General features: G+C 34.9%; 1 protein-coding gene across 1 annotated transcript in view; it reads left to right on the forward strand.

Annotated features, from left to right (window-relative positions):
- The window catches only part of Acss3 (acyl-CoA synthetase short chain family member 3), a 209,998-nt gene that overhangs the window by 122,911 nt on the left and 59,294 nt on the right, over positions 1–27,793 (forward strand). The window contains exons 8-9 of the mRNA XM_052165757.1: positions 3,946–4,097; positions 15,114–15,217. Coding sequence (XP_052021717.1) covers positions 3,946–4,097; positions 15,114–15,217 — 256 coding nt within the window. The remainder of the gene's footprint in view (positions 1–3,945; positions 4,098–15,113; positions 15,218–27,793) is intronic.

Here is a 27,793-nt window from a genome sequence, read left to right on the forward strand (position 1 = left end):
TGTGAGTCACTGAAATAAGAGTTATAGAGTTGGGGTCATTTTCTACTGTCAGATCAGTATGATTGCTGCATTATTAGGTTCATTTGAAAGGCATTACAAAGGTTATATTTTGCTTATGCGTACATCTTTGTTTATGTGCATGCTTGTGCAGGACATGAGAGGAAAGAGTAGGCCATAAAATCAATAAGGAATTGATGTCACTTTTATTGAATGTTCATAAAGAAACATGTCCCTGGAATTTGCTTCAGTTTTTTTTTTTTTAAAACAAACTAGTGACAGTAAGCTGACAACATAACACTCCTGTATGCCTTCTATTTATTTTGTATATGCCCTGCATCTCTTATTTATAATAAGTATGTATATATACTTCGACATCATTTTTGAGAGATTATAAATTACATTTAGTGTAGGACCTGCCCATGATTTTTAACAAAATATTTTTTATATGTAACTAACCCTCAATACATGCTCAATAAGTAGTTATTAAATCTATGTTTACGCTAGCACAACTTACCTTTCAAAAATCTTTATTATTAATATATATAAGTACACTGTAACTGTCTTCAGACACACCAGAAGTGGGCATCAAATCCTATTACAAATGGTTGTGAGCCACCATGTGGTTGCTTGCTAGGAATTGAACTCAGGACCTCTGGAAGAGCAATCAGTGCTCTTAACTACTGAGTCATCTTTCCGGCTCCACAATTTACTTTTATAATATCTAGGTGTTTTATGTATTCTAAAGAAATGTCTAGACAGGTTCTGCTTGATATTAACTAAAGTATTTACTCAGGAATTAATAACTATGCTAATCAGCAGGACGTTGTAGGAAAAATATTTTCTGTGGTGTTATTTCCTTCTAATCAGTCTTGAGATTATATAGAAATTATTAGAAAAATAAATATGCTTACAGTAATTTTAAAATAGGAAATTTTTTTTTAAAATACCTAACTTTCTTCTGGAAAACAGGGAGAAAGATGCAAAACAGTGGAACTTTTCTATTTCAGTTAGTGTACATTGGATCATGAGACTTTGCATGTCACTTTTAAGATTCCTGGTAATAACTCTACATCATAGTTTTCCAGTCTTACCCTCAATAAATATAATATTGGTATATATTTATTTAACATATCATCAGAATTATAACATGCTATCCCATGTTATTCATAAAATATTTGGGTAATATTTCTTAAATTTAGTTTATCAATTTCTTATTATCAGATGTGAATAATTGACATTAGAAAATAATCAAAGCACACCTTGTACAACCATAGTCTCACATGGTACACTATGTTCATTGTGACACTTACATCTTCTTTTAGCTGACATAAATACAAGTATCAAGTTTGATGTAGTATCGTTTTCTTCTAACCCTGTCAAGCCGTGAGATTCTACTTCAGTTGCCCACAGAGTGTTACTTTAGTGGTGGTTACACAATTTTAAGAGATCATCTCGAATTGTTGACTTACCAAGCAAATATTGACAACGCGGTTTATGCTTACTTAGTGGGCACAAGAATAGGAAGATAGACAGGGAAAGTCAACTCCACAAGGCTTGTTTTATAAATCATTTCTATATGGGTAAAATCAGATTTACCAAATCACTATCCAGTGCTCACAAGGTTGATTGATACTTAAGATACTTTGAAGACATATAAATCAAGAGTTCACCTGCTTTACGAGAAAGAATAAAGTTTTAATATCATTCCTGACCGATGGTCTTACAGCTTCAAAATTTATCTCACGTTATATGCATGTGTTGCTGGCTTGTAACAGATAGCTTTCTTTACTATTTGAATTTACTGAACCATATAGAAGAGGAATGATATAAATGGAAATTCATTCTAGGATTTATTACAATGAATTTCCAGTTGTAATAGATTGTATTTAAACTATTTAAAAGCATTACGGTTGTATAAGAGGCCTGCAAGGTTATCTTGTTTAATGGGAAGAAATATAGTTACAGAACATTAATGGTGATTGTTAAAAAACAAAACAACAACAACGAAACAAAAACAAAAATACTAAGGCCTAATCATATCTCACCAAATACCCTCTCTGAAATAAGAACTGAATCTAAGCTATTGTCCAGCTATGGTCTTCCTCAAATTGATTGTTGTAGTTACTTTTCTATTTCCATGATAAGATATCATAACCAAGGCAAGTTATAGAAGAAACTATTTATTTGGAGCTTATAGTTTCAGAGGGTTATACTCTATAACTATCTTTGTGGGGAGCACTGCAGGCAGGCAGGCATGTCCATGTCACTAGAGCAGTTCCTGAGAATGCAAAACTTGAAATCTAACCACAAGGCAGAGAGAGAGAACGCTAACTGAATATCATGGACTTTGAAACCACAATACTCTTCCCCCAGGGGCCCACCTCCTCCAAGGCCATACCTCCCAATCTTTCCCAAAGAATTCCACCAACTGAAGAGCAAGTACTAAAATATAGGCTCCTCTGGGGTTCATTCTCATTCAGACCACCATATGGATGGTCAGTTCTTATCTCGTTCTCTTTCTGGAGAGATTTCTCAGTTTGCTGTAAGCAAATTCTCTCACCTTCCTGCCTTAGTTTAGACTTTACCATGTGAGTTTTCTAGAATCAGACATCCATGAGAAGCTTAGATGAGATTTGATTAGTGGACCTCAGCAAATATTATATAAGGTGCCCCATCTTTCAAGATTGTCTTACATTCTCTAATATTCAAGGCAGCAAAAACTAACAAAGATAGCTATTTTCTTTTGTTTGTTATTAATCTGTGCCTAATGTTTTACCCTGAAATATGAATATACATTTATTCAACATACATTAATAATCTAGGCACCGTGGTGTAAGAATAGAAGTTCTAGCTATGATGGGAAGAGATGGACAAATAACAGATGCGGGATGAGTCAAGATTTCTGAACACTCAAAGTAGTTGGGAAATTACTAGTCTTTGAATCTGTTCTGCTAGTTAAAAGAGCACCTACCAAAATATTTTGTGCTTTTGAGTTACATAATTTCCAGCATCACTATGTTTTTATGCATTATCCTTCATTTGGTATATATGTATGTATGTATGTACGTATGTAGGTATGTATGCACATATTCTTATACATATGCATGTATGTGTATATAATCATATTAAGTATATATTTATATACATATATGAATATATATGCATATATTCACATAGTATACATATATATCATATATTCATATATTCATATCTGAATATATGAATATGAATATGAATATATATACATTCATTTAAAGGCCAAGTGGCATATAATTTTTGCTAGCATGTAAATTTTTTTAATTTGTAGAAGTTTCTTTTTTTAGATATAGAACTTTAATTGTGAAAGCACAGGAATCATTGTGATTTTAACTTTTTTTCTCAAGAATTGCTCTCATCACTTTTAATGTTGGAAAATATAAGTGTGTTAATATTGAGAAAACAATAGTATTTCTCATTTAAAGCACAAAATTCTCTACATATAATATTTTATATGTATAAGTATTAACATATAAATATATTGTTCAGATATATTATATAAAGGTTAATATATAACATAATTATTAAGCATATGTAATTATTTGTATTATTTCTATTTAAACATTTAATTAAATATGCAAAATAAGATATAAATATATAACATAGAATTTATTCTGTATATTTAATTTCTTGACATAAAGAAGATTCTATTATGTTTCTAATTTCAATGTTTCAAAACATTGAAAAAGAAATAATTTCAATAGAAGCCCCCAAGATTCTAAAAGGGAGAAAATAACCTGGGCATTGTTCTCTTAGTTTTAGATTATAACAAAGCAAGGTATGTTTTAAAATTAAGATTTGTTGAGAAGCTGTCTTTGTTAATATTGCTGTGATAAAAGTGTATGTATACAAGTGTCATGGAAATGTAAGACATTTATGCAGTGACATTTTAAATGAATCTCATCCCAGGGAAAGCCTGTGGGAACACCAGATGCTGGAGCTTATTTCCGAGTGCTTGCAGAGCATGGAGTGGCTGCCTTGTTTACAGCACCAACTGCAATTAGAGCCATCCGTCAACAGGACCCTGGGGCAGCCTTGGGGAAGCAGTACTCTCTGACAAGGTGAGGTAGAGATGCACAGGGCAAATTACATTAGAAGCTGCAGTCAAAACGTAACTGCAGCCAAAATATAACTGAGCATTATTTTTTGGTTGTGTAGTACCTCCATAGAAGGAGTAAAATATTTACAATATTGTTGAGAATGGCTCTGTATATGTAACTCAGACTGCTGGATAATCTCCCATATTCTTATGCACTACAGTCTAGTTGGTTTCAATTCAACTCTAAACAGAACACTTTCTTTTTTTCTTTCTTTCTCCTTTCTTTCTTTCTTTCTCCCTTTCTTTCTTTCTTTCTTTCTTTCTTTCTTTCTTTCTTTCTTTCTTTCTTTCTTTCTTTCTTTCTTTCTTTCTTTCTTTCTCTCTCTCTCTCTCTCTTTCTTTCTCTCTTTCTTTCTTTTTCTTTCTTTCTCTCTTTCTCTTTCTCTCTTCCTTCCTCCATCTCTCTTTTCTTTCTTTCATTCTTTTTATTGGTGATCCTGTTTATATTTTAGTTAAGAGCAAAACTCTGATTATGATTTTACATACATGTTATTTCAGTACTTCTCTGTCTTCTGGAAATATTAATACAAGCATGTCTTAAATGAAGAGATGTGTTACCTGAATGCAGATAGACAGACAGACATGATGTGAATATTACTGTTCAAATTACATCTGTTCGTAATGAGACCACTTATTCCACGTTAACTTTGTAATGCTATTCTGTAGATACTGTAGATATTTCTGTTACTTTGTTCATTAATTGTGATATATCTCTTCAAATGTAAGTATTACAATTTACATCCTCAAGCTGTTTCCATTCCTGTAATCTAGGTCACTGCTGACATGAGATAAAAGATGAGCTTTTGTTTTTCTTCAAGTTAAAGATTATGCTTAATTTAAACAGTTTAAATATTGAAGTTTAATTGGGCAGGATCCTTAGTATTGTTTACTCATATCAAAAATCATGTTATGAAACAATAAACATAGATTTACTAAAAATACATAATGTAAACAATATAGTCTTACTTTTCATAAGTGTGCATTATATGACTCATGTACTACAATATTCTATTATCTTCATTTTGTGCCTGCATTTATTCATACTTAGGATGTCCCTAACTTCAATGCTGAAAATAGAAAATAGATTTCATCAAAAATACTCTCGAACTTATGTAGTACATATATCCTAAGACAACTGTAGAGGTTTTGAGAAGGCATTTATTTTCTTAAATGTCTATTCACTAACATAATATATCCTGATTTTTTGAAAGTAAGGCATGAACTTATATTTGCCAGTAGGTTAAAATGTCATTTGTTTCCTTCTATGTTCCTATTTATACACAGATTTTTGTGTATCATATTCTACACAATTATGGTCAGTAAAATTAACACTTTTCACATAAGTAAGTCCTCAAAGGATATGAGAATTTATCATAAGTCTATTGACAAAAACATTCTCCTAATCCTTCTCTATGGATAGGAAATCATGGTATTTATGATGGCACATTTATCTGTAATATGGTAATATGGTAATATGATCCATGGCTATTGGCCTACCCCCTCCCCCCTGCACCATGGATATTCAAGGAATACGTTCAAAATATGAATCACAAACCATTAAGAAAAATATTCATAAAATTTGACTACCATAATTTGTTCAATTGTCCATTCATTGTTTTAAAAATTAAAAGACGTACCGAGAGATGTTTATGACATATACAACCATTACATATTTAATATACTGAACATATAAATATCCTCAGTAAGGAAATAGACAACTGAATAAAGAAATGGGTGAGTAATAAAAGGAGCTCATGAACAAAGAAGCTGGAGCATGACGGGTTCTTAACTTTCATGAATGCAGAAGAAAATTAAATGACATTGTATTTTACTCCCGTCATAAATCAAAAACCAAATTACATATCAGTGACCTTCCTGACGAGGAAATAATACATCTTACATTGCTGCTGAGAGTTTAGACTGGAATTAGTAGTAATACGTTTATACCCTATACTCAAACCTCTGCTGGTGAGGAAGGATAACAGTGACAGAAAGACAATGCTGCTGTTTGTTCCCTAACTCAGAGAAGAGGCTGTTGCCATGGGATACCGTTGCAAGGCCCAGAGTCAACACCATGTGCTTTCTCATTCCCCAAGATTATGAGCTGTCACTGTGTCTTGCTAGTATTTATTCCTGCATTGCAGCTATGCTAGACTTAACACAGCATAGGTCCAGAAGCATTTTTTTCTTCGCTACACCGTGGCAAAGCTATGCACTACAACTTTTCCTATAACCATCATCAGAAACAGAGTTCCTTGCCATTGTTTGGAGTCTGTAATGCTTAAGTATGCCATAGAACTACACAGTGTAGTGTGTAAGCTGGATTCAGTTGCACAAGAAGAGACTACTTGTGCCTCTCTTCAGAACTGCTATAGAACTTTACAATATTCTGATTCCAGGAATCTGCCTCCAGAACCTCTTTGAGTGTTTGGATCCCAGTCCTGTTATGAATGGACTAGCCTAGTCTGCTTGTCTGACCCATCAACAAAGCAACAAGCAATCATTAAATACTTTTTCCTTTTTCTCTGTCCTGGTAGAAAAAGGGAAAAGGAGGGAGGTGATTGGAGAATGGATGGAGAGAAGAAGGCTTATGGGACATATGGGGAGGGGGGAACTGGGAAAGGGGAAATCATTTGGAATGTAAACAAAGAATACAGAAAATTATATATATATATATATATATATATATATATATATAATTTAGTAATATATATATTACTAAATTAATTAAAAGGGGAATTACAAACATTTTCTGTGAAAATTTACATGAGAAAAAAAGAACTTTTTCCTAATTACCAATGCAGCCAACATCACTGTCATCAACTCTTGTAACCCAAATAATCACATTCATAGCCATTGTTAACATTGATCACTGCTGAGTAACCACATAAAGACCGACCAATTGGCCATGAACCAACAGATGTCATATTCTGACTAACCAACCAGTATCTCTCAGACTTCTGCAAGGAGAAAGCCTTTTTCTCTGGAAGCCACCCTGTAATGTTTGGGCAACGTGATTGTAGTCTTGAACACAGATGTAATGATCAGACACAAAGAATATGAAAAGCAGTTGCAATACACCACAGGAAAATATGATTTTCTAGTAACTGACCTCAAAGAAACAACTCATGAACTGCCATAATCATGAGTGATATAATGGAAAGGTAGATGTCATAACAGAGAAACAATTCTTGAAACCGAAGAATTAAGTTGATTAAATAGAACAAACAATTTAGAGTTTTAACTGTAAAGTAGATAGAGCAGAAGAAAAGTTGAAGCTGAAGTTAATTCTTTGGTGACTAGACCAAAAACAAACAAACAAACAAACAAACAAAAAAAAAAACCCAAGAATTAAAAAGTGTAGGGACAGTTGATGGGCACCAAAGGCACTATTGAGCAGCCAAATATTCACATTTATAAGACTCAATAGGTACAAGAGAAAGAACAGGAAGATTATTTATTTAATTAAATAACTGAAAAAGAACTCCTAAATATTAGGAGGAAGAAATAGAATTCGGATCTATGGCATTCACAAGTAGACCTTTCACTTACCTATTTTACAGTTGCATAGTTATATTATTTATATAAGCTCTCTAAATAGTAGAGGAAACACTACCGTCAAACATAACTATTCGGGCTTATTGTTTACACTACTGTCTGCTAGTGTACGTATGCATTTAAGGGTAGTGTTATTCATCAAAGTCATTTAAAAGACTGTATCTGATAATCAGAATCAAGATTTTTGTCTACTTTCCTGTCTTCTTTCTGTCATATGTGTTTGGTTATGTGATATTCTCTTTAGTAAAATGAAAAGTAATTCAGGTATATTTGAGAATATGAATTGGGCTATCTCTACCGAAGAATCATTATTTGGCAGCCAACTATCCTAAGGAGAAACATTTCTGTCCAATTAGACATTGAGTGGTTGGACGCTGGACTGAAGTCTTATGAAAGGATATTTTTTTCTACACCCTAGCTTTCTAATTGGGAAATACTCTTGCCTGGTGTTACAGATGGACATCCAGATGTATTACAACACTCTTTGCTCCTGTAGGCTTGGAAGTAAAATTCCCTTTTCCTAAATCAGTGCAATGTTTGAAAACATATTAAAATTCTTAACCTGTAAAAAAGATTTCTTACCATTTCTACGCTTTTAAAATCAATTTTCCAGTGAGATTCAAGTATCCTTAATTATGTCCTTCTTTCTACTTAGCTTTTGGGGTCATTCTGTGGATTGTTACATAGTTATCCTATACTTTATGACTAATATCCACTTATCAGTGAGTACATTCCATACATGTTCTTTTCGGTCTGGGTTACCTCATTCAGAATTTTCTAGTTCCATCCATTTGCCTAGAAATTTCATGATGCTCTTGTTTTTAATAGTAAATTGATTTGCATTGTGTGAATATACCATGTTTTCTTTATCCATTTTTAGGTTGAAGAACATCTAGGTTGTTGCCAATTTCTGGCTAGTATGAATAAAGCTGCAATGAAAATAGTTGAGCAAGTGTCATTGTGGTTTGGTGGAGCATCTTTTGGGTATATGTCCTCTTAGATTTTGATCTCAGCCATTCTGACAGGTATAAGATGAAGTATCAGAGTCTTTTTGATTTGCTTTTCCCTGATGACTAATGATGTTGAACATTTCTTTAAGTGCTCCTCAGCTGTTAAGAGATTCCTGTCAAGAATTCTCTGTTTAGCTCTGTACCCCATATTAAATTGGGTTATTGGTGTCTAATTTCTTGAGTTCTTTATATTAATTGGATATTAGCACTCTGTCAGATGTAGTTTTGGTGAAGATCTTTTCTCATTCTGTAGGCTTCTGTTTTGTCCTATTGATGGTATCCTTTGCAGTTTCACAGGGTCCCATTTATTACTTGTTGATATTAGTGCCTGAGCTATCGGAGTTCTATTCAGGAGTTGTCTTCTGTACCTATGCATTCAAGACTATTCTCCACTTTCTTTTCTACCAGGTTTAGTATATCCAAGCATATCCAATTTTATGTTGAGGTCTTTGTCCTACTTGGACTCGTGTTTTTTCAGGGTGGTGGTGATGCCACCAGAATTCCTTTTATCGTACAGAATTTCTTTCATTATTCTGTGTTTTGTTTTTCCACTTGAAGTTGAGTATTGATTTTCAAGCTCTGTAAAGAATTGTGTAAGAACTTTGATGAGTATTATATATATTGCTCTTTGACTCTGCATATTCCTTTTGGTAAAATGACCACTTATATTATATAAATCCTACTGGTACATGGGAGATCTTTCCATCTTCAATCAGGGAGTGGACAGAAGAGGGTAACTGTCAGAAGAGGTGGGGAAGAATCAGGAAGTATAATGTTTGGGGCGGAGGGAGGGAGGGACAACTGGGAGAAAGAACTAGAATTGGTGAAAGGGGCATCTCTAGGATCACCTAGAAACTTAGGACAATGGAAACTCCCAGAAAACTATGTGGATGACTTAAGCTAAGACTCCTAGCAATAGAGGATATGTAACTTGAAACTACCACCTACTATAACAAGGTAAGACATAATAGTGTGAAGGATGGAAACACCAACCTAGCCACCCAAACTTAGACCCACAATGTGTCCTACATACTAGATGAGCAGGGATAAAGGTGAGGCAGAAATTGAGGGAATGGCCAACCAATGACTCACCCAATTTGAGACTCGTGCCATGAGACAGAGCCCTCCCCTGACACCATTTATGATACTCTGCTAAACTTGCAGACAGGAGCCTAATAAATCTGTCATGTGAGAGGCTTTACAAAGCAGATAATGGAAACAGATAGAGAGGCCCACATCCAAACATTATGGAAGAGAAGGAAGAAATATTTAGGGAGCAGCAGGGTCAAATGCACCATCTGAAAACTTACAGAATCAACCAAACTGTCCCATAGGGACTCATAAAGATTTAATCACCCAAAAGAGAACGTGTATAGAACAGAACTAGGCCCTAGACACATATGTCAAAGATGTACAACTTGGTCTTCATATGGGACCCTAAACAGAAGTAGCAAGGGCTATCTCTGATTCTGTTGCCTGTCCTGTATTTCTTACCCCCCCCCCTTTGTATTTACGAGACAGGGTTTCTCTGTATAGCCCTGGCTGTAGACCAGGCTGTTCTCGAACTCAGAAGTCCACCAGCCTCTGCCTCCCAGTGCTGGGATTAAAGGCCTGTATTCCTTACCCCTATCTGGGATGTTTGCCTAGCCTCAATAGGAGAAGAGGCAAGTAGTCCTACTACAACATAATATGCCAAGGGGGTTGATAACCTTCTTTAAGGAGAAAGGAGGGGAGAGGTAGAGAAAGAAAAATTATGAAGGTAAGCTTTAATTGGGATGTAAAAGTAAATACATTAATTAATTTTAGAAAGTTTTAGCAGAGAAAACAGTGAAGCAGTAACTGGTTTAGTGTTTGTAGCCTGCCTCCATTTTTCCTTTCCATTTCTGAAGTCGTAAATGTTCATTGCTCTTTACTGATGGATCCAAAAGATGCTGTGGGTTTTTTTAAGCTGACTTTCTGGTTGTATTTTGGAGAAATTGTTACACAGAATCCTAGTTGTTCATTGGCAGAATTTGCAAAAACATGTGATATCAGCAGAGGAAACTTTGCATTCTAAAGGTGAATTATAATGTTAAGACAGAAGGTGTCTTAGGGTTTCTATTCCTGCACAAACATCATGACCAAGAAGCAAGTTGAGGAGGAAAGGTTTTATAGCAGCTTACAATTCCACATTGCTGTTTATCACCGAAAGAAGTCAGGACTGGAACTCAAGCAGGTCAGAAAACAGGAGCTGATGCAGAGGCTATGGTGGGATGTTACCTCCTGGCTTGCTTCCTCTGGCTTGCTCAGTTTTATTTCTTATAGAACCCAAGACTACCAGCCCAAGCATGGCACCACCCATGATGAGCCCTCTCTCTTTAATTACTAATTGAGAAAATGCCCCACAGCTGGATCTCATAGAGGCATTTCCTCCTCTGAAGCTCCTTTCTCTATGATACTCAAGCCTGTGCCAAGTTGACACACAAAACCAGCCAGTATAGAAGGGAAGGCAGATATTAACATGAGAGTACAATGGATAAAATAATGGTGGTCTGTCACATAGAACGGAAATTGAGGGACATCACTGAGATGACCTATTTAGTATCTGCTGGCACAAATGAAGAACAGTTTTGCTTGTTTGGTAGTTGATAAGCCTTGAAAGAAACATTCACTCTTTTCTTTTGCACCTACTGGCTGTTTACTCTCTGTTGCAAACAAAATGTATTTGGCAACTCACCTTCTTCCTTTGTCATGGTTCAAGGATTAGGTTCAGGAGCTCATTAACACAAGGTAAGCTCTGTGCCAGGAAGGAAATTCATGTATAAGATAACATTACATTATAGGTCTATCTGAGACAAGATCTTTTGATATGACCCTTGTTGGCCAGGAATTTAATCTGTAGCCCAGCCTGACATACTTAGAATCTCTCTACAACTCCCAATTATAGACAGGTACCACAATTCTCAAAAATTACAGATTTATAATAAGATATTCTCTTTAATATCTCAATAAGATTAAGATTAATTAGATATTCTATTTAATATCTTGTAATAAGATATTCTTTTTAATATCTTTAATGTCTCATAGTTAGAAAAAACAGGAAATCATCTAACAGTTTCATTCACTAAAAGAAATTGGGAGCTTAATGATATTTGGTTGAACATAATATTTAAAATTATTTTACTCATTTTGTTCTCAAACCTTTTTTTGGTGTTTTCAATTTTTGGTTTCATTTTTAAAAGATTTATTGTTTTTACCTATACCAGTGGTTTTCCCATATATATGTATGTGTACTTCCCACTACTGGTGTCCATAGAAGTCAGAAGAAGGCATGCAATATCCTACAACTGTTGTCTCAGAAGGTTATGGACCACAACATGAGTTCTAGGGATTGAGCCCAGGTCTTCGTAAGACTGGACCATTACTCCAGATCTATACTTTTGTTTTATACAAACAGCTGGAGACAATTGATACAGAGAGTAGCTTTTATACCTCTGGGAACTCTTAACTCATAGGTTCTGACTACTTTTAAGTTTCTTGATCATTAGTGATCTCACAATTTTGCTTATGGTAAATAATAAAACTATTTTAATAAGCATAAGAAAAACTGAAGAATCTGGAGATGTGGCTCAGCAGTAAAGAGAAACATCTTCTGCCTGGAAATCTAGCTCACAAGTGCTTGGAACTCCAGCCTTAGGGCATCCATCACCCTTTTGTTTTGTGTCTAATCTGCCATCCAGTATCTATTTTTGCTTGTTAATGTTCACATGAAGATTGTTTCCACATCAGCTATAATCTGAAGACAATGTAATAAAATTATACTATAACAATATGCTACATAAAATATACAGTGCTAAAATTAACATGCCTTGGATAATTAGCCATAAGGTAACCCAGGGCCAATGTGTATTTTTCATTATTACTGTTAATTAACATAGTTTACCTTTGCTACTTAAAAATATTCTGTGCTATAATGAGCACTCCTAGGATAATTAGCCATAAGATAATAACCCAGGGCCAACATGAGTTTCATTATTACTATTAGTTAACATAGTTTAACTTCTGCCAGTAAAGGCAAGCATTAAGGTAGGATAAATTAAATCAGTAATATAGCCACACTCCCAATATTCAGGAAGAAAACACAGAGGGATAATGAATTCAAACCCAATCCTGGATCCATGGTGGTTTCTAGGCCATCTTGGATTACACAGGAGGACCACATCCAAAACCAATGCAAAATAAGAGCAATTATTTTAAGAAGTTCCTTATATATACATTCAGTTTGACACAGAAATCAAGAACACAGCATCAGGACCACCTTGACATTGAAGACATCTGTGGCTTGATAAATGAAAGGTGTGGTCTTGATATGCTTAAAAGCACTTCCTTTTGGCTAATTTTTTTTCTTTTGGCTGAATTTTAGGAGAAGTGAGGCCGCAGATACAAATGGCACTCCTTCATGTGTAGGCATCATTTATCAGATATTCATTTGTGCTTTGTTGATCCACATGCATTTTCTATCACATGTCTTCAACTAGCAGTTTCTCCTAGAAGTTTTACCATTTTCCTTCCTATACAGGCTAAGCTACAGCTTTGGGGTAAAGCTTAGCCATAACTGTAAAGGAATATCATATTCATGAACATTCTGTTTATTTAATAACCCAATTTTTAATTAACCCTATATCATTTGTTTAAATCACTGATTTCCAATTTTCCCACTTTCATTCTGTTACCAGTCAATTCCTCTGTTTATTTACTTATTTAATTAATTTTATTTTTAATATTTAGCCCCTTGGATAATTTTCAGTATTTTGACATTAAACCTTCTATCACTATTATCATATGTCCTCCGGTGTCTTTTCATGTTAAAGTTTCTCCAGCCCCTAAACTCTGTCTGTCTTCATTACAGACAAACCGCTAAGATTTCTACCCTGTTTGCCTTCATTTCCACAAACATTTTAATTCATTTTGGACTTTCATGCTTTTTCTCTAATATTTTTATCTTGAACCATTTTCTCGTTTCTCACTGTGTAATCTCACCATTCTCTTGACCTACCTTAGTTCTCCAGGTAGTCTTACTCCCGGAATGTCCATTCTTTTCCTTTGTCTCATTCCCAACTATGAAGTCCTTATGTGGAGGCCAGGGTTAGTCATTAAATTTGTAAAAACCAACTTCCTGGCCTAAATCCTTTCAAGGCTATATTAAACATGAAAGATTCCCTAAAGCAACTACTTTTTTTCTCCTCATATGACTGTACCTCCATCAATTTCTGTGTTCTGCAAACACAGTATTCTTTTCTTTAATTATAAGACTCGTATTCAAACTGACAAACATTTTTGCTCACACCAACCTCCATACTTCACTATTTTTGTGAAACTAGAAATCCAATAAATCTTCATGGCCTTCAGATTCATAAAGATGGATGTTCATAAGCAAGAATAGGTGTATTGAAGGTGATGTATGCTTTTTGCAAATAGAGGCAGAATGTTGCCAAATCACAGAGGCAGGGTTATGTAAAACTGTAAGATCTACGTGATCAATGTGGAGAGAAGTAAGGTGCTGTCAGTGGCGGACTGCGTTGTTCAAGTTGAGCGGGCAGGTTTTTGTTTGTTGAATGTTTTTCCTTTGATGATAACGGATTAACTGCTCATCCACACATTCCTCCTTCTGACAGTCAGGCCATGAGGGCAATGACCATGAAAGAAAAACAGCCTTTCTTTCAATGAATCACTAACAGGGTCAGACTAGGTCCGTTTTTCTATTTTATTCTTTCTACTCTGGGGCACAGTTTGCTCTGTCAGTGATGTTAATTCTCCTTCATCCTTCAGTAAGCCAGGTTCTTTGTGATAAGAGTCTGTTTGGCCCTAAAGGCTATGCCGATGCTTCTTTATTAGCCATTTTTTTTGTCTGTACGTTTCTCAGAATAGAGAAAATATGTTGTTGAGAGCATAGTGATCTCTCCTAAAGGAATGCATGAGAAAGAATCATGTGTGTGATCCAATTTGCTGCCTTAATGGGTATTTGTGAGCCTATTTCTGGATACATCCTCCATAAAAATAAAGATAGGAAATTAGGAGTTAAAATTAGCAAGGCTAATGTCAAGGGGAAAGGTTTTTCAGGTTTGATCAGTAGAGGAATGTGACAGGTACATTACAAAGTCAACTCAATTGCACTTCCCAGAGCTGAGCATCTATGTGGAGTTTTGAATTCTGCTTTTGAAGTACTGCAGTGCTGCAAACTTCATGTTACATTTGAGTACATGCATGTAATTTCTTTCACTCTCTTAAAAGATAATATTCTTCATAAAGGGGTATTTTCCATAAATGTAACTGATATGGTTAGATACTGACAAAACAGTTTTTAACGTAAATGAAATTTTTTAGATTAACTTTCAGGAAACCTTTGACCTCACTATCTCTCTTATATTCAGGTTCAAGACACTGTTTGTGGCTGGGGAAAGATGTGACGTAGAGACCCTAGAATGGTCAAAAAAAGTCTTCCGTGTCCCTGTCCTAGACCATTGGTGGCAAACAGGTGAGCATTTTCTAAACTGTTCTGACATCTACTCAAGTCCTCCAGAGCAGCTTTTCTGTGTAGACTGGAGGAGGCTCTTAGTTATGCCAGACAGCAGCCACGGTTTTGGTTTTTGTAGAAATGAACACTTTAATGTCACGTTGTTATCAATGTCTGCATTGGTCACATAGACACAACCATTCTCTTAGGCACAGATATTACAGGTCTGACGGCATCCTGATCCTCTTGGCTTAGTTTCTTTTACACAGCAAGTTGCTACATCTCAGCTTGCCCTTCCTCAGTTCACCAGCATGCCCAGGGCTTTTGAGTGGTGACAGCAGGGGCAGGATCTGGCCTGCTAAGACTTACCATTTCCTCAACTGTGCTCTGTGCTCTCTAACTCGGTCAGCCCACTGCTTCCTTGGGATTTGTTAAAGCACTGATCCAGTTATAGGGAGCTCTGTCAAGCCTTGGCTCATCAAAGTCAAACTTCGGTGTCACTCTCATGGAATATACACGAAATTCTCTCCAAAACAATAATAATATATTGCTGTCATTCACTTACAAACTTGGCTATGATATATTTTCCTCACAGTAAGTGGTCCTTGGGAACCAAATTGTTTATGAGGTAGATAAAATAGAAGCTTTGGGGAAAAGATAACTAGAAAAATAAAATTCTTCCTCTTGACTTTATTTTTCCTTTCTGTTTTTGCACATATGGCTTGAGTAAATGTGAGTAAACGACTAACCCATTGATCTGGAATCCAATTTCCTCTTCATACTTTGTGTATTTTTTATTTAGCCATCTAAAGATAGCGGGCTAGTGGCCTTCACATGTTGCTCTCACTAGGTCCAACAATTTAGATAAAACCATGGATGTAATGCCATCCGTACTTCAATTTTTCTAATATCTCGGATAGATTATCCAGTTTGTATACAAATACTGGCATTTCATGTTGAAAATTACTAGTGCTATGAACAGTAGTTTAAGCTCCAATATGAACATTTCTAATCATCATTAGCCTTGCTTGACCTTGCTGTGTATGTAGCTTAGCACATTTGTATATTGCATTGTCTCAGAATGTTGGCAACACTTATAGAAAAGCAAAGAAAAAACTAAAGTAAAAGATCATAGTTGATATAATTTTTATTTCATACATTTTTATTGTCTCCTTGTATGCTACTTTTTGGAAAAACATGTTTTGTCTATATTTTTATAATATATAGTTTAAAATAACTGACTAGAGCATAAGACCTGTTCCCTGTATCTATAAAGGAAAAACATGGCATTTATTTTTTCTCTACGTTTAGTTTTTAAAGGACAATTTGTTTACCTGTGTGCATATTTTATGTACTAATGCAAGCAAAAGATAGAACACATTATAATACATTTAAAGAGTCAGAAAATTAATAATGATGTCAATAAGAAAGAGTGTTAATAGTATCTCCATTATACATAAAAGGTGTTTTCCTGGACCTTATTGAACTTTCAAAAAGATTTTCCTTGCCTGGGACAAATGTAGATGTGTGTAATTATTGCTTTCTAAAACATGAAAACAACTCACCAAAGCCTGTAAAACATATATATTTCTCAAAGCACTAAATACATACATCTACATTGACTATTCCATATAAAAATATCTGTATGAAAAAGTAGTATCACTTTATTTTTCAATTTTATGACCATTTTTTAGAGCGAGGTATAGGCATAGTTATATTTAAGAATGCAAACTGATAGGGAAGATCACTTAAAGTTGGGAAATTATTTTGGGGGAGAAATAATTGAGGACAAGAATAAAAACGTTTTTTCCAGAACTGAGTTGAAATCTAGATGCTGCAGGCATCAACGGATAATTGTAAGGATACACATAAGCGCCCATGCTTACTTACCTGGTCAAGGTTTCCTGATAGAGCTGGCTGAAAATTAAACCTGGCTTTGGTGGGTGAGACCACAGCAAGACTGAAGTTGTGACAATTTAATCAAGAGCAATAAAACATTTTATACCTTTATCAGAAACAGAAATATAGTGGTGATTGCCAGGATCAATACGATTGTCTTTGCCAGAATACATGGATGTTTGTGAACTATACAGAGTACACAAGATTGATGTCCAAGATCAATGATCCTGTCAAGTTTCCGTGTTCCCTTAACTTCCAAGGGAACATACAGAGAAACACAAAGAAACCTGGATGCTGCACTGCCTGAGAGAAGAATTGAGTTTCTCAGTATCTGGAAGGTACATTGAGCATCAAGAGCCATAGAATGAAAAAGAAAAAGCATTTAAAATGTGCCACTTAAGGTGCTAGGCCAGGGCAACTCTATGGTTCCCTCTAGATATGTAGTTAGAATCTTAACTTAGTTGCATAGGAATTTTTTCACTTCAAAATTGTTGCAGTAAAGTGTAAAGCAACACTGAATTTCATCATTTGCCAGTACTCTTTCCTAAAGTATGAACTACACTATACAGATGCTAGGAACCCAAATCTGGTCCTCTGAAATAGACTCAAGTGCCATCTCTCCAACACCAACAGCTTTCCTTTTTAAGGTGGAATTAAAGAAAATTTAAATCCACAGGAGGAAAAGACAAAAAAAAATGGGCAATTATTAATTCACTGAGAAATAAATGGTGTCTTCATATTTTTAGTACATTGATAAATGTCCTTATGTTTCCCTCATCAGATAGATGTTTGCTTATCTTTTCTAGATACATGCTTGAAAACACCAGTGTTCCTAACACAGTTAAGCATTGATTAAAAAATGGGTTTCTTCATTGTGAATCTCAAATGTTCTACAGTCCTCCTCTTGTTATAAACATAGAAATTAATATTTAATAAACTTAAAAACTTTGGTGAGTCTTCCATAAAAACATTAGCATAAAAGACTCATGAACGAACTTTATTTGCTCATTGTTTGCATTAATATATGTGTATAAGTGCGTAGTTAGGAGATTCTTGTATGTTAATTTGAAAATAGTAATGAGTATGCTACTTAAGAATCTGTAGATAAAATCTATGTCATATAATTTTAACTTCAGTCAATCTGTTCATATATGTTTTTTAATGATTTATTGTTATTTATGTATGAAGTGTGTGTGTGTGTGTGTGTGTGTGTGTGTGTATGTGTGTGTGTGTTTGTATCTTTATCTTTGTGTGCAAATGCCTGCATTCGGCAGAAAATGTTCCAATCCCTTGGAATAGGTAGTTGTAAACCAATTGGCTTGCATTCTAGGAACTGAACTCAGGCTCTTCTGAAGATCAGGGAGAACTCTTAACAACGGAATCGTATCTCCATCCCTGATATTTCATTCTTTGGTCACTCGAAGTATAATTTCTGTTAACACCAACAAACTTTTAGAGATGAATATTCCTTTTTGATCTAATTGCAATATTCTTTGATGTGTTATTTAATATTAACAATTTCTAATTGAAAGTTAGTCTCTAGGTATCTGAGAATAGCATGCCCCTCCCCCAAAGATTCTTTCAATGAAAACATTTTGCTGCTCATGGAGACTGAAGCATTAAGCTCCTGCTTTGATTGTAATAATGTAAACCTTTAGTGCTATCATGAAGAAAATCAGTTTTTTCTGAGTCTAGAAAGGTTATATCAAATTCACTCATTAGTCTCGATGGAAACTGAATTGCTATTCATTCAAGAATTTTATCTAAGCAGTAACTTATCTGTAAGATGATTGAAAACAGCTGGATTGTTGACTCAGGTTTTCATTTTCATTTTTCAGCATAGAAATATGGAAATGATGGTATTATCAGCATTTAAAAGGAATAATTAAAAGAATAGAAAACCATTGTACTAAAATATGACATTTCATGTACAATAAAGCAGTCTGAAGTTCATTATCCCCAATCGTATAATCCCCAGATAAAATACTGTATTGTTATAGGTATTTTGTAGGACAAAAAAAAGAAGCTTTCCCTTAAATCAGACAAGAATATAATTTTCACAATAAAGGACTTTATGTGTAGCAAATGATGTTCCTTGCAAGAATTCTATTGTCTGATTAAAGATGAGTTAAGGAAGTTCTTAAGAATAAATAGCCTAAGAAAACTTTCCTCACACTTCAGACTAACTTCAACCAGAATACACTCTGTCCACGTATAAGATTTACTTTCTTCTCTCTCTTCCTTTTATCTTTCTTTCCTACTTGTTATAAAAGATTATATTACTTTAGAATTAATTAAAACAGAATATGTCAGGATTGTATTTTTGAATTTCTTTCTTTCTCTTTCCTTCCTTCTTCCTTCCTTCCTTCTTTCTTTATTTTTTCTTTCTTTCTTTCCTTCCTTCCTTTCATTTTTTCATTTGTTGTCATGTTAAAAATAATGGCCTCTGGACTAGAGAGATAACTAGCACTGCTTAAGAGGGCTTAATAATTTTGCACAGATTCAACTCTTACCTGGTAGCTTATATGGTGGCTCACAAACACCTGTAACTGTGGTTCCAGGGTATCTGGAGCAAAAAAAAAAAATCATATACATAAAATAAATAAATATTTAAAAAAAATAAATATTTTAAAATAAAATATTTATTTATTTATTCTAAAATATGTATTTGTCCTTTTCTCATACACTAGACTCCTCTGTTTCCTCTCCTCCCAGTCCACTACCTCCCCTCTTGATGGGTCTTAAATGCTTTAACCTCCATTGTAACACACCACTCACCAGTGGTAGTGGGCAAGAAAGGATTTGGGGGAAGTGGACCTGTTTAGAAATGGGTATTTTTTTTTGAGCAAATTCCTGTCAGGCACAGATCAGCAGCGACATAGAGCTTCATCTACACAAGAACATTTCATGGATATACCAACAGTCCAGTTCAGTACTGTCAGGATAGCAGCCATTGGCATGGTGTAGTAAGAATACCCAGACAAGAGGGATTCAGATCAGCAGGGATATCAGGAACCTTAGCTGTGACTCTCTCAATGAAACAAAGATCAGAAAGGATGTGAGACCAACAGACATTATATGGCAAGCTTTAAAAGCAAACCAAGCTCAGCCACTGTTCACTGTCCCATCAAGTCCTTTTGACCCTCCCTATAAACATCACCCATGATCTCCATGAGTCTTGCCTCAGCACATGTCTTGCCTCATCTGACATCACTCTGCCAATCAGCCTAAGTCTGTGGAAGTGGCAAGAAACCACAATGTACCATCAGATTTTTTTTTTTTCTAGGGAGTTCAGGCAAATGGAGCTCAACTATTGTGTAAGGTGGACCAATATAGTGGTGAATTAGTTAATCCTTATTGGCTTCCCATGGATTCTTCTAGCCACTTGCCAGAGACCTCTGGATTATCAATTGAAACATACACACACACACACACAAAAAAAAGCTAACTTTGATGTGCCTTGATTAGTTCAATGGCTGGGCATTTCTAATCATTCCAGTGACTAACAAACACCCTCTTCCAGTATTCTGGAATTAATATCTTTCAAAATCTTTTATCTTTGCTGCCCTGGATCCTTCAGGCTAACCCCCTATCTTTGCTGCCCAAAACACTTCGGAGCAGCCCTTTCAGGTGGCCATTTTCCTTCTTATACCTACATTCTGGCATTTACTCCCTCCTGTTCCTTTCAGGCCTGGTAGGTCCTATCCCTTCTCCTGGGGGCCCTCCCATCCTTCTCCCTCGTTTTCCCACCAGGAATCTAGAAGTCCCGCCTCTTTCATCTTGTTCAGCCATTGCCCATCAGCTCTTTATTGATCAATCAAAAACCAATTGGGGAAATAGACCATTAACGTTTGTACATGTATCATTTATGTAGATTCCTGATTTGAGGGGGTGGGATTAAGAAAAAGCATTAGAACCAATCCCCAACATCTCACCTTTTCAGTCCAAATTTTAAAACAAATAGCTATTCTCTTAAATATAAATTGAGTATAACCATAAGAATTTTATAAATTGCAAAGTATGATATATAATTAACATCTAGTTTATCGTAATTGTCAATAGATAAAGCACTCTACCATTTATCCTAATTAAAGAATTTATGATTCTTACTTGAATTATGTTTTGATTTTAGCTTGTATTACCATCTAAAAACCATCCTTTTAAATCTATACATTCTATTTCACTGCTAAACAGTGTGAGTTTCATTATGAGACTATAACTATTATTTAACCTTATTAGAAATCCAAGAAAGATTTAAAATAGACATGAATGTATAGAAAAATAACATATAGCTTCCAAAACTTAAACAAATTCTAGAAACAGCTGACTACTTTGACTGTACCCTAATTTCTGATAACATTGGAACATCTATTTTCAGCCTTTTTGGCCTAGAACCATCTGGCAGACCTTGAAATGAAGGAGAAACTATGAAGGACTAGTTTGTTTTGACTTGGCAGAACTAAATTGTCAATAGTCCCACATTCTGTGTCCTTTCTTGGACAGTATTTTCTTATCTGTAGGTGAATAGGGCAATTTCTTTTCAGTGGCTACATTGTCAAAATTGGAGCAATTCTATATAGAAGTTTTGATGTTCAAATTCTTTTTGAAGGGGATTGGGGAAGCTGTCAGTAGCAGACATGTCTCATTGCCAAATGGTCCTTAATAATTAAATAACATTAAATGTCATATTCTGTGTGGATTTCTTATATTTTTGAAGACTATCTGTCTATGTAAAGTATATGTTAACCCTTAACAATTCTTAGTCATTTCTATTTAAGTAAATTGAAAAATACTTTGTTATAATTAAATTGAATCTAATATAACCCTGAGTTTACTATCTGACTCTTAACGTGTGTTGCTTAATTATCTTAAACAGTTTGAAATGGCAGCTTTCAGAAAGACTTCATCAAACCATATGAGTTGCATAGGCACAATGCCTATCTAAGAGTAACAATATTTATTTTAATTTTTGTATCAATAGATTTATATTCATGAAAACCTTAATTCTATATCAATATATTCTATAATATATAATAATAATTTCAATTTTGATCAATTATGAAGATTTTGATCAATGTAAGATTATGGCTACATAATGTTTTGTTCAAGAATAAAATTAGTAGTCCAGCCCATCTATTTTCATTCTATTCATAATTATGATCATTTCGAAATTATCCCTTAAAATGGTAACCTGTTTATAATTTATAAAGTCATTATAACCAGACGTCCAAATCCAAGGAATCAGGATGAGGATTCACCATGGCTTCTTTCTGTTGAACAGAGATGACAAGAAAAAATTTTAAAGGGGTGTGGAGGTGTAGGAAAATTAGAAAATTGGTTAGACTTAAGAAAGCTAACTTTACTATCTGTTAGTCAGTCTCTGTATACTTACATGGTTCAGGGCTTGACTGAAGTTTTGACTGGGTCCAACTGAAAGGTTGGGTGAAGCAAGATCATTTGGAATCCACAGTGATTCCTGAAGTTGTTTTGGCAGCAAGTTCCAGGACAGCACGAGGAAGCAGAGGAATAGCAGGTCAGTTCAGCATCCTATGAATGAATTTTGCCCAAGTTGTACATTTTGTAACATATAAATCTTATAACCAAAAATTTTAATACTACTAAGATATTCCTATGGCTTGTGCAAGGTACAGAGATCAGTTAAGAATGAATTTTGCTCCTTGTATGGGCAGGTGAAAGACAATTGTCTTTTTAATGAATTAATCTGATCAATAAATAATTGTAATAAATCTGTATTCATGCCATTTGAAGGATTGCATAACTAACAGGATTTATTGTTTAAATTTAATTGGAATTTGGGCTAGAGATATTTTTATATCTAAACCAGTTATTGGGCTTTCCCCATATTGAGAAATTAGCAGATCAAGTTACCTGTCCTGTTTGGTCTTCTTGATTTTTTCTCTTCTGTTTGTCTCCAAGATCTTTAGGGGGTCCTCCCCTATCATATTGTATCCCTTTCATTCTGGAAGGGATCCAAAGTCTTTTCTCCTTTCCTATAAACACAAATAAAGAGACTCTCTCCCAAAATTAGTATATACTTGGTCCAGTAACTGGAAAATATTAAAGCTATAGAATGACTTAAATTACTAGCTTGACCTCTCTCCCAGAGAGTTTTTAAGATCATTAATATCACCAAGCTTACAGTCATCTCCATTTTGACAATTCAAACAGTTCAAAGCACTTAAAACAACTTAGTAGGAGAATAAAGGTCCTAAGAGCAGGTAAACAAGTTAGAAACAGCTTCATTCTCACTCTTAAGAGTCCCAGAAGTAGACCACTCCAAATAACCATAATATATATTCAAAGGACCTAGCTCAGACCCATAAGGCTCCCTGATTTTCTGTTCAGTCACTGTAAGTCACTATGATCCTTGGTTATTTAAGGGTATTGTCCATGCTATTAGGATGATTTTGATCCTTCTCCCCTCTTCCAATAAATCTTAAAAAGAAATGCAATTACCACAAAGGTGTAACATCTAAGTACTTTAATAACTTTGTATAGGGGTACCTTAGTAAAGGGCTTAGATCAACAATCCCTGAGTCTTTTTAGTTCCTTGAGTACTAGTACTATTGCTATTAGGAGTTACACTCTTTTTATGGAAAACACCTTAAAAGTTTTGATGGCTAGGGACTAATAATGTAACTGAAGTTAGCTAATTAATCTTTTCTGGGTTACTTCATAATTTTTTTTTTAATTTTGGTTTTCCTCAGTCCAGTGGAAGAGTAAAATTCTTTCTAGTAGTTGAAAAGTCCTAAGAATCGATTTCAGTGAGAAAATGATAGACACCTAATAGACACTGGAGGTTACTGGAATTACTAGTTTCACTCTATGTGCCTTGACCCTGGATGTTGTCTTCTAATATCTTAAGTAATTAGATCATTTCTCAGTCCATTTTATTGAACTGCTACAATTTTAATTACAGCTCAAGTTCTAACATAACTACAGTCTTTATACAGCCTAAATATCTGTTATTTGACCAAGAATTTGATTAGTTTAAATTTTATTAAGCTAGAGGTTAAAATGCTCCAGAAATTGATGGCATGCCAACACAGAAATCAAAAACCATTCTTCTAAATTGTGCCCATACACTGATAGCATGTTTTAAAGGACATCAAAAGCAGTTGAAGTGACAGATATACTTTTGCTCCATTAGTTATTGTAGTGGTTTGAATAAAATCTGTTAGAATACTTGGTCCCCAGTTGGTGGAAAAGTTTGGAAAGGATTAGGATGTGTGGCCATGTTGAAGATGTGTGACTGTGACATTGAGGGCTCAAAACAACTGCATCATTTCTAGTGTGCCCCGTCAGCCTCCTACTCACATTCCTGAGATATTAGCCCTCAGATGTTTCTGTCACCATGCCTTTGCTCTGCTATCACAGACTCTAAACCTCAGAAACCATAAGCCTAACATCATTCTCCCACAATTCCTTGCTCCTAGTGTTTTGCCAAAGCAGTAAAAAAGTAACTAAGACAAGTAGAATATACTTCCAGACAATAGACTAAGGCTGCAATATTGTAACCACTATAGTTTGTTGGGCTTTCCAAATCACTTCTGTAACCTTAAGAAAATGTATAGAAGATTAATTAGACCAGGACTCTTTTCTTTTTCCTTCCTTCCTTCCTTCCTTCCTTCCTTCCTTCCTTCCTTCCTTCCTTCCTTCCTTCCTTCCTTCCCTCCCTCCCTCTCTCTCTCTCTCTCTCTCTCTCTCTCTCTCTTTCTTTCTTTGTGTTTGAATTTTAAGAATGCAATGTTTACTTATGCATGTTTACTTATAAGAACCAAACCCACATAAAAAATAATTAATTGCATTGTTTTTTTAAAAAAAAAACTATATTAAACAGAGAGCTCTGTGAAACTGTTACCAGTACATACTTGTACTGTCTTATTTCTCATATACTCATGAATTTATAACATATTATTTCTCATATATGAGATATATAAATGTAAAATATATATTGAATACATATAGAAATATATTTATATAGAAATGCTAGGCTAGTATTTGACAGTTTGATCCATAATGTATCAACATACAAATCACTTACATTTCTCAATTATTCTTCTCATTTTTTATCCTTGTATTCTCAGAGATTGTGTCTTCTGCATGTGTATAGTTTGCTCTATGTATTGACAAGTAGCTTCAGCTCACTAATCTGTCACTATACATTTAGTCTCCTAGAATAAATTTCAACTCTGAAAGATTTACAACTCCTCTTATTGCCCATACAGCTTCAGGTTACCACTTTGCTGTCTGCATGGCTTTCTTCCTGTTTCAACAAACCCGTGTCTGTATATAGCTTGTGCCCCTGAGAAGCTTTTTACTGCTCAATTCCTTCTCAGAGTTAAAGCATGTGGGGCTCCACTGAGCTGACACAGCAATAACTAAAGGATATTTCTGGTGACTTTATCTTAAGGACTTTATTTACAATCTTATTCTCTGACTATTGAATATCAACTGCCACTGGTCCATGGTTCGCTGCCTGTGAACCTGTGAGCAAAATATAACTGTAGATAATGAAAGGCTGTTTTCTAAATTTATCTATTGACTCTTGGCTATTTTCTGTATTGCGATTTTGTCCTATCCTTACTGTTATATCAAATTTATGCTATGGTGCATATTTCTTCAGAGTAAATGCCTATAAATGCAAGTGTCTGAGTAGGTATATCCACAGTGCATACCTGAAAGGCTGGAAAGCTAGACGAATATTGCCATTACCCTTGAGATGGATTATCAAGAAAATTCTCTATAGTATTTTCAAATAGTAGAATTCAAAAGACTTTTGGAAAATGTGAATGAATTTCTAATGGATGATTCAAATTTATCTTTCACAGTTTCATGCTCTAAATAGATTCATCTTACATTTTCTTCATAAAAATTATCTTTTGGATATCACAATATTTTATGCTGTGGTGGGGGAATAGCAGTTATGCAGATGAACTGTCACTTAGTAATGTGCAGCTAGAGAGACTGTGCCTGTATCCATCTGGAAAGAGAGAGAAAGAATCTTGATGTCATCCCTGTTGCTTGGTAACTGAATTATTTTCCTCTCATTTAGAGCAAGTCTTCATTAGTTCAGAGTAGGTGATTTTAATGATAATTTGAAACACAGGAGCTTAGAGTAAGCTATGTGAATTTTGTTTATAGAAAGAATAATCTTTTGTCAAATGTAAAACATGCTTGATAAGACTCTTGTTTTAAAAGTAACTATTTACAAATCATCAATCCACCTGAAAACAAACCCAAACCAAGCAATAGTTTCTGAACGAGACATGAGTGACACTGTTTGTGGCATTATTATATTAGTGATAATATATTGGAAATAGACATTAAATTAGGAAACTGATCAACAATGTTGCTGGCTTGATCTTTGAAATGTCATGTACTCTAATTCTCCCGCCTTTGACAGGGATCCAGTATAACCTAGACTACAGAGATTAATATGTCACGTTTATAAAGATCTTCACAACAACAAAGGTTTCTAATCCTTCTCCTTGAGAAATAATGATCTGAGATTTTGTTTTCTCCTGTATCATACAACCCTCTGTTCTAAACCAAGGGAATCAGCCCAGGTACATTTTAATGACAGCCCAGGTACTGTCATTCTTACTAGAGAACAGTAGGAGACAGTGCTGCTTGGAACAGCAAAGTGGGGAGTATAAGGTGCTGTGGAATCCTGATAGGACAGAGTTCAAATCACCATCCAGCCCCTCCCTCTTCTGTGCCATGTGCATCTTTGATCTTTGCTCAGTTGTTTCCCATTGGGATTCCACAAAAGCTTTTACTAAAATGAAATGTGTACAAAAAATTGCCAATTCCCCGTTTATTACTGAAGCAGAATAAATATTATTTTCCTTTCTTTTCCTTGATTTGAACAACTTTCGTTGATGTAAGGGTTTCCTTTATCATTCTGCCCTGTAGGTACTCTAGATCAGAAGCACAGAAGGCAAGTGCTCTGGTGCCCACAAGCAATATGTCTTATTTACATTTCCTGTCTTTTTTTAAATCCTGAATCCTCTTATAGGCTTGAAAAGGCTGTCTTTAACATCCTGGCTTGTAGATACTACAAAATTATGAAAACTTGATTTGCATGCTCATGAATTTAAGGGCAGCACTTAACCATACAGAATTTAATTTCACAAAGTCATTGGAGATTTCACTAGAGCTACCTTTGGTCTCTGCACTCTGTGATGCATTCTTCCCATGCTTTATCTCATGCCTTCATTAATTCATCCTTCCTTCCTTCCTTCCTTCCTTCCTTCCTTCCTTCCTTCCTTCCTTCCTTCCTTCCTTCTTTCCTTCCTTTTTTTATTGGATATTTTCTTTATGTATATTTCAAATGTTTTCTCCTTTCTAGGTCTCCCTTTCGGAACTCCCTATACCATCCTACCTATCCCTGCCTCTATGAGGGTGCTCTGCTACCCACTCCTGTCCTTCAACCCTGGCATTCCCCTACACTGGGGCATTGCACACCCTCAGGCTATCTAATTGAACTGCTGATTATATATGGGACTCTTCACTGAACCTACCACCATACACTGAGATCAGAGTTGCAGCTCCACTAAAGGCTCTGCATCTAACAACAGACGTTAGATTGCTTTAAGTATTTTAACCATAATTCAATCGCCTCCTGAACACTGAGATTAAATTGATTTTCTTTCACCAGTGTACAGTTCACTG

The sequence above is a fragment of the Apodemus sylvaticus genome, chromosome 20, assembly GCF_947179515.1.
Source record: "Apodemus sylvaticus chromosome 20, mApoSyl1.1, whole genome shotgun sequence".
Classification (NCBI taxonomy): Eukaryota; Metazoa; Chordata; class Mammalia; order Rodentia; family Muridae; genus Apodemus; species Apodemus sylvaticus.